At 47.0% G+C, this 15840-nt stretch overlaps 1 protein-coding gene across 2 annotated transcripts in view; it reads right to left on the bottom strand.

The window, feature by feature from the left end:
• ABCC4 (ATP binding cassette subfamily C member 4 (PEL blood group)) overlaps positions 1-15840 on the bottom strand; it is a 1668368-nt gene that overhangs the window by 884841 nt on the left and 767687 nt on the right. For both annotated transcript variants that reach the window (XM_086934802.1, XM_086934803.1), the window contains exon 13: positions 12766-12852. In XM_086934802.1, coding sequence (XP_086790928.1) covers positions 12766-12852 — 87 coding nt within the window. The remainder of the gene's footprint in view (positions 1-12765; positions 12853-15840) is intronic.

Consider the following 15840-nt stretch of genomic DNA (forward strand, 5'->3'; position numbering starts at 1 on the left):
TGAGTGTAGCAGCTTGGGCAGGATTGTACTTACTGGGGAAGGACCAAGGCTGATATGCATATGGCTGGTTCCTATTTGAGGTGGTATGGCAGGCAAAAGAATGATAGACAGGAATGAGATCCAGAGTAAACATCAGTGGCTAAGATTATTTCAAGTATCCCACCAACACGTTTTCATTTTACTATGTGTCGCAGGTATGCTCAGACGTGCATCCAGTGTTGTCTGTGACACAGGACCAAAGCTACATCCTTCTGAAGAGGCCATAGTAGGCTGAAACGGGTCTGGGCTTATTATTTCCTATTCAGAGGAGACCAAGCCTGGCAGTTCGGGTTGGACTGTTCCTAATACAGCAGGAACAAGGCTGATTTACACATGGCTAAGTCCCATATGGGATTGCATGAAACACAAGGGACAGAGACAGGGGCCCAATCCATCTTAGCATAGTAGCTGCTCTTCATGGGTTGTTCCTCCCACCATGTTTACTCTCTGAGGTGGGTCTCGATGAGCTTGGCTCTGAGCAAACTGCACTGGCTCCCAATTAAGAAACGTCTTTCCTTTAAGGCTATTGCTACCGAGCCTTTAGGAAGACAGGGGCCAGCTATCTGCACCCGCTTATTAGGTGTTACTCTCCTGCAAGGTGTCTCAGGTCCTCTGGGACCTTCCTGGCTCATATTCCCAGAGTTAAGAAGGTCCACATTGGGAGCAGCTCCCCTAGGTTTTTGGCTCCCAAGTTATGAAGCTCTCTTCCTCTCTGTCTTAGGGAATCAGAAACAGAGGCTCCGTTTCGGAAACATCTGAAAAATTGGCTTTTTAGAAAAGATGTTAGTTCTGTCTAGCCTCTCTGCAAACCTCCTTGGGAGATTCTGACTATGCAGCGCTGGGACAATTCTTTTGAAGTAGCTATCACGCTTTAGAAGTTACATTATTACTATTATTTTATTCATGGGTTGCTTAGCGGAGCAGGGGCGGCCTTAGGCATGTGCAAGCTGTGCACCTGCACAGGGCCACCAAACACCAGGGGCCACCACGCCAATATATATCCTTAATATAATAATCCTCTGAGGATGGATACATATTTGGGTGGCGGCCCCTGGCAGGGATTTGGCGGCCTTTCGCTCTGTTCCACTTCCAAACACCCTGCTCCCCCTCTTCACTGGCCTCCACGCCTGCGTTCCTCCGGGGCCCCCTACCTACTCTCCCTGCCATGGGCCGCCATGAGCCTAGAGCCGCCCCTGAGCGGAGTTTCCTGGGTTGGTGCCGGTGCTGCTCCTGGGTAGACTCCATAGGTTATCCCACCGTTGGCCCCAGGAAGCCACATCAATAGCAGTTTCTCCTTTGTGATATAGACCACTGGTAAAGACGTTAAGTATCCACACGCACAACTACATCTACTTCATGCATATACGCAGCATTTCACAGCATCACCCTATAATGTTCGGAGACATTTCCAAACCTTATGCAACTCACTCAACATCTCTCATGTAAACCAATCTACAACCAACACCATTTTCAACCACGGCCAAAGGGCGGCCAGGGACCCTATCCAAACCAAAGCACTTTGCTACTTGGTCAGGGATGTAAAGCGTTAAATAAAACCTACAATACAATATACATTCACTGGGCCTGGCTGTCTCTTGCACAGGCCGGGCTCACACGCTTTGGTCAATTGCCAACAAATATAATAATTCATATTCATGTGAGATAGAAGTGAGGCGTGCAGCTGGAGCCTCAGGAGCTGGGCTCAGCTCCTAAACAGAGCTAGCATGCCAACAAAAAAAAGATGAAGAAGATTTACAGTTTCTGGCCCTATTAATCTATAATTTTCTTGAATTACATTTCAAAAGAAATCTGTATGGCTAAAGGGTGAACTTGTTATGTTTTTCTTGCAAGTCATTTCTTGTGCAAACAAACAACAATGTTCAAAGTGAATTTAAAAGACAACTGTTTTTTTTTGTTTCCACACGGTAAATTGATTAAACGGGATTAAAAATGTGCTTGAAAATTTATGGATAAGTACAAATGTCCAATTGTCTATTCAATTCCATGCCGAGTGAGTGAAAACATATGTGCCAGTGACGAGCTGCTGTGCGCCATGTTATACTCCTTGTCTGACAGATTCCATATGCAAACGACTTCAGTGTTCGAGTCCTGATAAATGCCTTCATATCCTCCGGCCACAATGGGTAACAAATGCATTCAATGCTGAGAACATTTTTTTCAGCACAGAAGCATAATCAGGAGAGGAAAAGTCGGTTCCGTTTGGAGTCGCGGACGAGAACTAATCATTAAATGCACTTTTCTGACATTGCATTGCTACAGCAGTCAAACAGTCTGATGACAATTTTACGGCTGCTTCACACCTATCTGAAACTTCTGGAAGATCACAGCTTTCTAGCCTTTTCTGTAGGAAATAAACATCGTGCGAAGCTACCCATCCAAGTCAAATTAGTTTTCGGGCAGATGTTTATACCGATATTATTTTTTCTGTTTTCTTTTACGTAGAACATTTAGATCTCCGTCTTAAATGGAGGCCTCGTGTAAAGCAGGCGCGTTTCTTTCGGGCACGCTTCTTGCACCGAAGAACGTCCTTCATTCCCATGCCCCTCTGCGTTTTTTTTTGCATCTATGAACGAAGAATTTTTACCACAAACTATGGGGAATATTTACAAGCCCCTATCGCCACTAAAACGTCACTTTTCTAGACGTTGTGGTGGCGATAGTGGTTGCCTTATTCACAAGGCCTTGAAAATAAGGGCCCCATTCACGCTATACATAGTCGAAAGGGGCGGGCAATAGGTGTTGTGGTGTGCGTTTCGCCGGAAAACCCATTGATTTTGGCGCTGCCTCATATTTACAAGGGTGGAGTAAATATGGGGCAGTGGCAAAATTAAGACCAGGGAAAACCTGGTCTTCTTACGCTGGCAAAACAAGGAGAAATTGTTGATTTCTTCTCATTTTTGCTGTTTCCATGTGTGCTGCTTGTGCAGCAAACATGGAAACAGCAAACCACCATTGATTGTTTGTGTGCAGGAAGGGGTTCCTTCCTGAACATTAACATCCATTACAAAAATGTATGTTTTGCAACTTCTATGTGTGCTGCATCAAGCAGCACACACAGACGTTACAAAATGCCACTTTAAAGATTGCTTATGTGCAGGAAGGGACACCTTCCTGCACATAAACAATCATTCTTCCAAAAAAAGACACTCTTGCACTATGGTGCAAGGGTGCCTGCATTGGTGCTAGGCAGCTAAATTTAGCGCTAGTGCAGGGGGAAATGCAGGGCTGCACCATATTGTTGTAAGCTTGGTGCAGCCCTGTGTTTCAGACGTGGCAGAGCGCTGCATTAAGCCAAGAAGGATAACGCAGCGCTCCGTTACTTTCATTGTTGATATGTCCCTATGTACATAGTAAAATAGCAGTGCCTTATTTCGTTCGCAGCATATTGGTTACATAAAGAGGTGGTGAAAGGCAACTGAAGGGTCAGTGCATCCTATATAATCAAAAACAGAACACTCCAAACTGCATGGCACCAGAATAGAAAGTGCTTGACTAACTACAGCGCTTGCACTTACTTACTGATAACACTGGGTTCCCATGGAGAAGCACGCAACCTGTCCACAAACTGTTTCAAAGCCTCGTACCGAGGGGAGACAGAGGTCTGAAGCGTTATAAAAATACCTGTATTAGACATATTTAAGACAGAAGAGCATAACACATTGAGCCCAGAAACACACAATTTTGGTAGAGTGCTCAAGCTAGATTTATAATCCAGGTCCATGGGCACTAAAATCTGCAACTTGCCCACTAGAACACGTCTTTCGTAGTATGGCCCTTAAATTCATAAAAAACATTTGGCAAAAGTGGTTGCAAGTGGTGCACTGTCTTTTACCAAATGCATTGTTTTTTTGCAAACCAACATATGTTCAAACGTGTTGGTCCGCGGATTTCCGATTTGTATAGTGTATCAATCTGGCCTACCTCATTAATATTCATGAAGTAAGTCATAAATTGCAACCCACTATGAATCGCTGTCAACACAGAGATGGTGGCCTGTTGGGGTCAACAGACGATCATTATCTGTGATTGCTTTTAAATAAAAATGCAGCCTGCTGTCCATAAGGAACAAGCATTTACAATGCAATAGGTCTCGCAGCATTAAAGTTTGAGTTATTGGCATTGTGTATGACAATGCGTTGCATAACATTTTTAGCAAACTTTGAATTGGTGAGCAGTGAGAGTGTGGGCAAGAGTATGATATTCTTGAAAGCAGTGTGGTAGAGAGTGCAGGAATTTGGGTGACCTGAGCAATGCGGATGATGCACCTCACGCACGGGGCTGACGCAGTTATTATTCACACATCTCTGATGATGCACCTCAGGCAAGGGGCTGACGCAGTTATTATTTACACAGCTCTGATGATGCACCTCAGGCACGGGCTGACGCAGTTATTATTCACACAGCTCTGATGATGCACCTCAGACACGGGGCTGACGCAGTTATTATTCACACAGCTCTGATGATGCACCTCAGGCACGGGCTGACGCAGTTATTATTTACACAGCTCTGATGATGCACCTCAGGCACGGGCTGACGCAGTTATTATTCACACAGCTCTGATGATGCACCTCAGGCACGGGCTCACAGCTGTTATTATTCACACAGCTCTGATGATGCACCTCAGGCACGGGCTGACGCAGTTATTATTCACACAGCTCTGATGATGCACCTCAGGCACGGGCTCACAGCTGGTAATATTCACACAGCTCTGATGATGCACCTCAGGCACGGGGCTGACGCAGTTATTATTCACACAGCTCTGATGATGCACCTCAGGCATGGGGCTGACGCAGTTATTATTCACACAGCTCTGATGATGCACCTCAGGCAAGGGGCTGACGCAGTTATTATTTACACCGCTCTGATGATGCACCTCAGGCACGGGCTGACGCAGTTATTATTCACACAGCTCTGATGATGCACCTCAGACACGGGGTTGACGCAGTTATTATTCACACAGCTCTGATGATGCACCTCAGGCACGGGCTGACGCAGTTATTATTTACACAGCTCTGATGATGCACCTCAGGCACGGGCTCACAGCTGTTATTATTCAAACAGCTCTGATGATGCACCTCAGGCACGGGCTGACGCAGTTATTATTTACACAGCTCTGATGATGCACCTCAGGCACGGGTTGACGCAGTTATTATTCACACAGCTCTGATGATGCACCTCAGACACGGGGCTGACGCAGTTATTATTCACACAGCTCTGATGATGCACCTCAGGCATGGGCTGACGCAGTTATTATTTACACAGCTCTGATGATGCACCTCAGGCACGGGCTCACAGCTGTTATTATTCACACAGCTCTGATGATGCACCTCAGGCACGGGCTGACGCAGTTATTATTCACACAGCTCTGATGATGCACCTCAGGCACGGGGCTGACGCAGTTATTATTCACACAGCTCTGATGATGCACCTCAGGCACGGGCTGACGCAGTTATTATTTACACAGCTCTGATGATGCACCTCAGGCACGGGCTCACAGCTGTTATTATTTACCATGACGTCGAAAAACTCAACCCGACCAACCACCACAACAACATGTCATGGGAAGAGAGGCAGACGATACAACGCCTGCAAAACAACCCCACTTTGGTAATCAAACCAGCAGACAAAGGGGGAGGCATCGTGCTGTTGGACAAGACTGACTACGATGCGGAATGCCGTAGATTACTCAGCGACGGCCGGAACTACCGCAGACTGGAGCAGGATCCCTCAGAACAACTACGCAACTCAGTACACAACCTCGTGAAAAAGGCAGCGGAAGACGAACATATCTCCAAACAGGAGGCCGAATACCTCTGCCCGGACAATACCAGAACCCCATACTTCTACACAGTACCCAAGGTACATAAAGGGGTCATTCCGCCACCGGGCAGGCCAATAGTATCAGGCATCAACTCGATTCTGGAGCCACTTTCAAGATACTGTGACTTCTACCTAAACCCTCTGGTACAAAAAACCCCCACGTACATCAGAGACACGAAACACCTTCTGCAGGTCATCGACAACTTTCCCTTTGACCCCGAAACTCAACTATTGGTAGGACTGGATGTGGAAAGCTTATACACCAGCCTCCCACAAGACGCCACCCTGCAGGTCCTACATGACATCTTGGAAGATTCACCCTGGCCTTATCATACACCCAGAAGTTTTGTTATGAACTGCGCGGCCTTTGCCCTCAAAGAAAACTACTTTGAATATGAGGGCACCTTTTATTTACAAACCAACGGAACCTCAATGGGCAGTGTTTTCGCACCGAGTGTAGCTGGACTCTACGTCCACCACTTTGAGAGAACACATATCAATACGGAAGCCAACCCGTTCAAAATCCACATACAAAAATGGTACCGATATATCGATGATATATTGGTCATCTGGAACGGGCTACAACCTGAACTGGACAACTTCCTACAATGGCTCAATCTCAGGGACCCCTATCTCAAGTTCACCTGCACGGCCAGTAACCAACAACTCGCCTTCCTGGACCTACAAATAACAGCCAAAGGCGGAACCTTAACAACCACCACATACTATAAACCCACGGCTAGAAACTCACTGCTGCATTTCAACAGTTTCCATCCCCGACCACTAAAAGAGAACTTACCTTTTGGCCAGTTTCTCCGCATCAGAAGAAACTGCTCGGATGTAAAAGACTTCAAAACTCAATCAGCGGACCTAGCCCAAAAACTAGAGAATCGAGGTTACCCAAAGACTATCATCAGGAAAACCCAGAAAAGGGCAAGAAACCAGAACCGTGACGCACTGCTCGAAGACGTTACCAAAGAAAGCGACACACAACCCACCACATGTGTGACTACTTTCAACACTGCCTCTAATGACGTGGCTAAAATAATAAAAAAACACTGGAGAATCATAAATTCTGGACAAAGGAAATGGGAACCCCCGAGGTTCGCCTACAAGAGGTGCCATAATCTCAGAGACCAACTGGTCAACACCAGGCCCAAACCTCCACCCAAACCTGACAATACCATCCTTAGTGCATGGGGAATGCCGAAAGTAACCGGACACTACCCATGTAATGACTGTAGTGTCTGTCATTTAACATCCCACACGAAAACCCTGAACCTGGAACCAAATAAAGTGTGGTCCCAAATGAGCCACACAAACTGCAATTCACAGAATGTGATTTATTTAATAACCTGCAGATGTGGACTCAGATATGTGGGCATGACCACTCGCAAAGTGAGAACCAGGATCACAGAACATCGCAGTACCATGCGATGCAAGAAAAACATCAGTAAACTAACAAATCATTTCATCACGCATGGGCACACCCCCAACGACTTTACATGGACAGTCATTGAACAAATACAAGTCAGTCCCGTCAACAATGACAAAAAACTTCTGAACAAAGAACAAAGATGGATATATCGTCTATCCACAGCTACTGATGGGCTCAATGACGCAATTCCCTGGAACTCCTTGACCCTATGATGCCAGTGAAACCTCCAGGCCATTTATCCTAATGGACCTGCCATAATATCCACTAACCAGGACAGTACGCCCCCTGACCTCTACCTGCCCCAGGTAGGCCCCATCTAATACCTCTGCGCCATCCTGGCACCTGAGAGTAGTTGGTGCAATGAGCAAGTATTAGCTGTGCCACCCATGTGCCACCTATGTGCATTATTGCCAAAACACCCAGTTCCAATAGATACTCCCCCCAACAGTAGATCATGGAGAAGTCCCCCCGTGTTTATGTTACACTGGTGCACTGTCAATTTCCACCCCAGCCACACCACGAAGGATAATTTTCATCCTTAGCGCGAACAGGGATAATCTCCCATTCGCGCACCAGAACACTACTCCTGACACATGCGCGGGCCGAATTCCGGCCGCGCTTGCTCTCCACGCATGCGCGGGCCGCTTTTCGGCCGCGCATGCGCAATACTCAGCCGCACCCGGCACCCGGCAGCTGCAGACGCTTACTCTAGCGCTCCACACCTAACGCGCTCCATGCCTAACGCAGCTGAGTGCTATTCAGACCCTAACGCGCTCCATGCCTAACGCAGCTGAGTGCTATTCAGACCCTAACGCGCTCCATGCCTAACACAGCTGAGTGCTATTCAGACCCTCCCGCGAGTCTTTCTACCATTACTCTCCCAACAGGTGGGGTCAATCACTCAATCTATGACAGCATAAAAGCCGGTCACAGCAGTCATTCTCTACCGGTTCTGCGAAGGAGGCACAACAGGTCCCACGCTGGTGCTGGCCAGAAATCCTGTGAGTATGCTGAGTATCACCACCAAGGGTAAGCGCTCCCCACTTTTCTCCTACAGGTTCCCTAATCCCAATGGTCCTACCTTTCTCTCCCCCAACTAGGGCTTCACCCTGCCACTTCAATAACCTTGGAGCTATCAACAAGCATTGAAAGCGTAAGAAATGTTCCTTGCGCCACAACTCTTCACCTTTCACTGTAAATTTTTTTACCGCTGTTTTAACCACTTCACCTACGAAGTTCTAGTGCGATACCACATTAATGATACCACCAATATCATTACACTTGAGCCGCTCATAGTCTGCACCTTTCGCAATTTATGTCGGCTGTCACATTTCAAGACCCATACTTTCTAGTGACTCTGTTTCTCCCATGTCTGTCCTGTACTTGTCTTCAATGTTAAATGTACAGGTGATCTTGAGAAGGGAATCCCCCCTCTCACAGCTAGATACACTTTAGGGCGTGTAGACACATAGACTACACTACACAACCCCTAATTTTAACCCACACATATTTATTGTCCTGATGAAAGCCAGATTAATATAAGGCACTGGCTGAAACATGTTGACTACTCAAGGACGTAGGAGGTCGTAACCCGCCTCTAACGTCCCACAGCCTTATTTTTAACCGCTGGCAGAGGCCCTTTTAATAAAGTATCCTCACCCCAGGGACCATCTGCCAAGCCGTTTTAATTTCACTTACCTTAGCACCTCACACCGCACACACAGTGACATACCTGCTCCGCTGTAATCAGGCGTCGAAGCACACCCGGGACACGCTAGGTGTCACTGGGTGGGCCCGATGATGAAGCATGCCACCAACTAGGTTGGTGGGTGAGGGCTTTCAAAAGACACCCAAGAGGTGCCATTGCCACCCGGCAAAATACTGAGTCGCTACATAACTAATATTAATCTACCATAACCGTGTCAGATTAATCCATTCTAGAGCTAGTCTCCTATTGATACCGATGCAGTTATTATTCACACAGCTCTGATGATGCACCTCAGACACGGGGCTGACGCAGTTATTATTCACACAGCTCTGATGATGCACCTCAGGCACGGGCTGACGCAGTTATTATTTACACAGCTCTGATGATGCACCTCAGGCACGGGCTGACGCAGTTATTATTCACACAGCTCTGATGATGCACCTCAGGCACGGGCTCACAGCTGTTATTATTCACACAGCTCTGATGATGCACCTCAGGCACGGGCTGACGCAGTTATTATTCACACAGCTCTGATGATGCACCTCAGGCACGGGCTCACAGCTGGTAATATTCACACAGCTCTGATGATGCACCTCAGGCACGGGGCTGACGCAGTTATTATTCACACAGCTCTGATGATGCACCTCAGGCATGGGGCTGACGCAGTTATTATTCACACAGCTCTGATGATGCACCTCAGGCAAGGGGCTGACGCAGTTATTATTTACACCGCTCTGATGATGCACCTCAGGCACGGGCTGACGCAGTTATTATTCACACAGCTCTGATGATGCACCTCAGACACGGGGTTGACGCAGTTATTATTCACACAGCTCTGATGATGCACCTCAGGCACGGGCTGACGCAGTTATTATTTACACAGCTCTGATGATGCACCTCAGGCACGGGCTCACAGCTGTTATTATTCAAACAGCTCTGATGATGCACCTCAGGCACGGGCTGACGCAGTTATTATTTACACAGCTCTGATGATGCACCTCAGGCACGGGTTGACGCAGTTATTATTCACACAGCTCTGATGATGCACCTCAGACACGGGGCTGACGCAGTTATTATTCACACAGCTCTGATGATGCACCTCAGGCATGGGCTGACGCAGTTATTATTTACACAGCTCTGATGATGCACCTCAGGCACGGGCTCACAGCTGTTATTATTCACACAGCTCTGATGATGCACCTCAGGCACGGGCTGACGCAGTTATTATTCACACAGCTCTGATGATGCACCTCAGGCACGGGGCTGACGCAGTTATTATTCACACAGCTCTGATGATGCACCTCAGGCACGGGCTGACGCAGTTATTATTTACACAGCTCTGATGATGCACCTCAGGCACGGGCTCACAGCTGTTATTATTCACACAGCTCTGATGATGCACCTCAGGCACGGGGCTGACACAGTTTTTATTCACACAGCTCTGATGATGCACCTCAGGCACGGGGCTGACACAGTTATTATTCACACAGCTCTGATGATGCACCTCAGGCACGGGCTGACGCAGTTATTATTCACACAGCTCTGATGATGCACCTCAGACACGGGGCTGACGCAGTTATTATTCACACAGCTCTGATGATGCACCTCAGGCACGGGCTGACGCAGTTATTATTTACACAGCTCTGATGATGCACCTCAGGCACGGGCTCACAGCTGTTATTATTCACATTCTCTTTTGTACCATGCACACGTCTCTTCTCTTGTAACACACTGTTTGCTACTTCATACTTTTTGTTTGCTTTAGATACTTTCACAAGTGCCACCATTGCCAACGTAACGTTTGTTCTTGTCTTCAAGTGTCTGCCATATATTGCAGTACTATTCATCTACTTGTACTTCGTTCGCTGTTGTAACCTGCACATGTCACTTTTTCCTCCTGTAATGTACCCTTTGCTACCTCTTGTATTTGTTTGCTCACTATTGTCACTTTTGCTTCATGAAACTTAACGTTTGCTTTTGTAATTTGTTCACTTGTAATGTTCTCCTCGTGTATCATTACTGTTCCTATTGTGAAGCCTCTGACACCTTCGGGTAACGTCCACCCTGTATAAAAACGCATAAAAACGTCCCACGCCCACAGCACTGCATCCGCCTCCCAGTGTGTCCTTCATATCACCCGCCCCCGATGGCCCTCTGCATAGTGTGAAGTCTTTGCTCCCTGTATAGCGCCTCTTCCTCCTCCCCCACAGACAGCTCTTCGGTACCGGTCACCTGGGGCCCACCAGTGGGTGCAGCGCTCACCAGTGCCTGGCACTGCAACCCTCCACACTCTTCCACATTCCTCGCAAGCCCCACCCCGCCCCTTCAACCTGAGGCCGAGGAGAAATGCCCCCTCATGTGCTCCTCCGCTGTTGGTCCTTCAAGTCTTTCATGAAGAAAGCGCTCCTCACCCACCCTAACCCTCCTTGGACCCATGCACGTACTTGATCTCCCTAAACTGTGTCTGATCCCCCAAACCAAACGAGAAGTGAAACTGAAGCCCGCTTACCGCTGGTGCTGTGGTGCGCGTGAGGAAAAACTACCGTGGGGCGGGACTTCCGTTTCCTGTGGAAGCTCGCGCCCATGGAGTGGCTGGCTAGGAGAGGAGCAGTGGTGACGCGGGGCTCCCATGCCCGAGGGAGAGCCCCGCGGTGGCGGATGAAGTCCGGAGTAGTGGTAAGTGGGCCTTAGTTGTAGAGGGAGGAGGGTGCACTCATGTGTGTGTGTGCGCACGTGTGTGTATGTGTGCGACGGCGGGGGGGAGGGGGAGTCTTGGTGCACTTGTGTGTGTGTGTGTGCGTGTGTGTGTATGTGTACGAAGGCGGGGGTGGGGGGGTTCTCTGTATGTATGTGTGCGTGCGTGGGCACTCGTGTGTGTGTCTCTGCGTATGCGTATGCGTGTGTGGTGCTGGAGTTTCCCAGGAGAAAGCAGCTGGCCACAGCGAGCGCATTCGCATGCGCGTGGCCCGCTCTGATCGCCTTCTCAGAGAGGAAATGCGCGCGGCCAGGTGCTGTCTCCTGGAAAGCTGCGTCCCTAACAATAGGTCTCTGGTGAGACAGCGCTTCGTGCTGTAAATCGCCACGAGACCTAAAAAAGGATGTGCTTTAAAAAAAAGTTTCAAAACTTTTTTATGAGTAAGCAGTAGTCCAAGGAGCCACTGTTTACTAATAAAAAATATTTTACCACATTCACAAAGGGGAAAAAGTTCCTAAGGAACCAATTCCCTTTGCAAATGGGTTACCACCTCATTTGAGGTGTTGGGAACCTATCAATGATTTGCAAGCGCAATTGCAGTTGTAAAACTTTGGCACATACCATAAGAAATCCCAAATTAGAAGGGACGCCCTAAAGGTGCCCTTTTCCATATGCAATTAGGTATGCAATCGCCAATCTTTTTTATAATTCAGTAACAAGTTACCAAATCACAATTTGGGTTTTGATCGTACCCAAAAGCTATTTTGCGGTTGTTAAGGCTGCTTTTTTAACAATTTGAACCTTTGGGACAACAAAATAGAAGTCAACATAAGATCCCAAGTCCCTTCAAAGGTGTGCTGGTCTTTAGGGGAATTTAGAAAGTGGCGCATCAAATACATGTACATTTCTAAAACCTGAAAAGGCATAACAAGTATCCATTCAGTAGATTTGAGGCAGAGGCAGACCACGTTTCCAAGGCATCTGATCTGCTGACTGGAAATATGCAAATATTTTAAGCAGTGAGGTTGCAAGGAAGCCACATACTTATCAAATAGGTGCCTTCCGACTTCAGCATCGACTGCACTGAGTGGGTCATCCAGAAGGTAGATATCAGAATCTTGGTAGACTGCTCTGTAAAAGGGAAACACAAAACATCTCTTATTTTCTCTGTTTACCTTTGAAAAAGTGACCAATGACGACATCTGCTGCTTTTTCTCATGTTAGGTGACACCTTATGCTTTTTTTGTACTGGATGTACAAAATGCCTGAATTAAATTATAAAACTACATGACAAAATACACAGAATACAACTCATAAACACAGAAGTGACCCTCCCAATTATTACCACAGCTGACCAAGCCGATAGAGTCACAATCACAATAAGAGAAAGTGCTTGTAAACTGAAACGGAAGAATATGTCTAAAACACGCCCCATCTCTGTGCAAATTTACTCAACAGCCAAGATGATACCAGTATTCCTATTGGCTGCTCGTAATCATTTTAAGGTACCAGCCAACAATGGTTTGGGCAATAAGCATTGAAACGCAATTGAAAACCTTGATTTGAAAATTCAGGTGGGTCTCTAGAACAGAGTTACCAAAGTAGACTGTTTTGAGAAAGAGGCAAAGTGGGCGACCAATTCACTTACTGGTATAGTTAAAAAATTGCACACCAAAACTTGGTTTTGGAGCAGAGCATTCCCAAAACAAAAGCTTCCCAATCCCCAATTTGGTTTCCCATTCATTGGGGCCTGCTGGACAATATTTGGGAAGAAATTGTGGTCACTTTATCTGGTCTGAAATATAACAATTATCAGTAAAAGAACATCAGACAATAGAAATTCGCTCCCTTTTAAAGTTGTGTAGTTGGATTTAGTAAAGCTACAGAACTCATTGTCGAAGTATTTAATGTGTGTCTAATCCTGCCATTTTCTTCCGATAGTGCAAACTCTTCCTTAAGTTTGTGCCATAATAGACCAGATCCCCACTTTGAAATCTGTCTATTTGCGTAATAAATATATATCACCATTTCTGTGATATGTCCAATGTCCCCACCCTTCTAAAGGCTTCATCATCTCTCATAGTTGCAGGTAAGCTAGGTAAAGCAGACATCTTTTTTATAAGCAGGCTAAAAGCTAGGGAAAATTTTAGAACAAGAGCCTACAAAAAATATCCATCATTCCTACAGTCTTCCTACATTTGAAGAAGGCTGGTGTGATAACAGAAGGCAGAATCCTGCATTTCATTAGTGGGGCTTTCGCTTTGAAGGATTGAGGAGGAGCTAGAGGTAAAGGTTAAGAGGGGGGTAGCATTAGAGTGGAGAAAAAAGTCTAGGAGAGAGAGAGAGGGGAGAAGAGTCGGACAGAAAAGACTGTCAAGGGTGGTATGAATAACGGGGAATGAGTAAAGGGTTGGATGCAGCGATTAAGGACCCCAGTATTTGGAGAGAAGGTGGGATTTTAGGTCTTGTTTAAAGCTGTGGTACGAGGCGTTGTAGCCCAGGTCTCTAGGGAGGGCATTCCAGATGATCGGCGCGTTTCCCGAGAACGAGCTGGATTGTGTGGTGCTCCCATTTGATAGGGGGGAGACGAGAAGTAGGGCATTTGAGCTGCTCATCTGCCGGAGACAGCCAGCTTTTTCAAGTTTGTCAGAGAGATACAGCGGGGTTTGTTGGTGGAGGGCTTTGTGTGTTATGCAGGCAGTCTTGTATGCAGATCTTCCCTCAACAGGTAACCAGTTTAGGGCCTTGAGGGCGGGGGAGATGTGGTTGAAACGTTTGCAGTCGGTGATTAGCCTGGCGGCTGAGTTGAGCACAGATCTGAAGGGGGGAAAGGTGTGTTTTGGGGATTCCAGTGAGGATAGCATTACCATAGTCTATTTTGGAGAGGACTAGGGATTAGACAACGCATTTAAAGTCGTCAGCAGGAATGAAGGGTTTGAGTTTTTTAAGATGTCGGAGTGTGCAGAGAGCTCCTTTTACTGCGTTTTTAAGTGGTTGTTAAGAGTGAGTTTGTTGTTGATGTTGAAGTCAAGTGATTTTGCTGAGTTAGAACAGTTAAGGGCATTGAGGTCTGGGAGCCAGCCTTGGATGGGGAGCTTGTTGTTTTTAGGTGAGAAGAGAATGATTTCGGTTTTATTGGGGTTAAGTTTGAGGTGATTGGAGAAGAACCAGGATTGTATCATGCTCAGGGCATTGTTAAGGTGAATAATATCAGCTTGAGATTTGATCTTGTAGTACAGTTGGGTGTCGTCCGCGTAGGGATGGTAGTTAATTCCTGCTTGTTTCAGAATGAGGGTAAGGGGTTCCATAAAGAGGTTGAAGAGGGAGGGAGAGAGAATTGAGCCCTGGGGTATGCCTAGGGAGACCGGAGTGGGGTTGCAGAGGCAGTCCTTGATTTTGATTTGTTGTGTTATGTGTTGGAGAAAGGATGAGAACCATTTGAGCGCTAGACCGTTGATGTCAAAAAGGGTTTTCAGTGAGTTAAGTAGAAAGGCGTGGTTAACTGTATTGAAGGCAGCGGAGAGGTCAAGGAGAATGAGAAGGCAGGACTCACCATTGTCAAGGGATCGGTGGAGGTCGTCGACAATCTTGAGCATGGTGGTTTCCGTGCTGCATCCTTTACTGAAACCAGATTGCAGCGGGTCAAGTGGGTTGAAATTGTAGATGTGATTGTCGAGTTGTCTATGAGCACATTTTCCATTACTTTAGATAGAGGGAGGTTCGAAATGGGGTGAAAGTTGTTAGGGTCATTCGGGTCGGCCGATTGGTTCTTGAGAATGGGTGTGATTTGACCGAGCTGGAGAGAGTCAGGGACACACCCAGTGGCAAAAGAATAGCTAATGATTGAAGTCCAGTAAGGGGCAATGATGTGTTTGAGGTCATGGACAAGGCTGGAAGGGAGAGGATCTTTGGAGTGCAATTTGGGCTTAAGTTTGGAGATGATGTTGAGGACTTCATGTTCAGTAACCGGATGAAAACCTAGCCAAGAGGCATTATTTTTCAGATGCAAGATGGAAGGGATGGTATCAGGACACTGTGTTAGAGTGTTGGGGTGACGGGGCGGGGTCAACGTGGGCGGCAGGTCTGAAAAGATATCGTCAGCAGGTTGAAGGGAAGGCG

Source organism: Lissotriton vulgaris, chromosome 8 (assembly GCF_964263255.1).
Source record: "Lissotriton vulgaris chromosome 8, aLisVul1.2, whole genome shotgun sequence".
Classification (NCBI taxonomy): Eukaryota; Metazoa; Chordata; class Amphibia; order Caudata; family Salamandridae; genus Lissotriton; species Lissotriton vulgaris.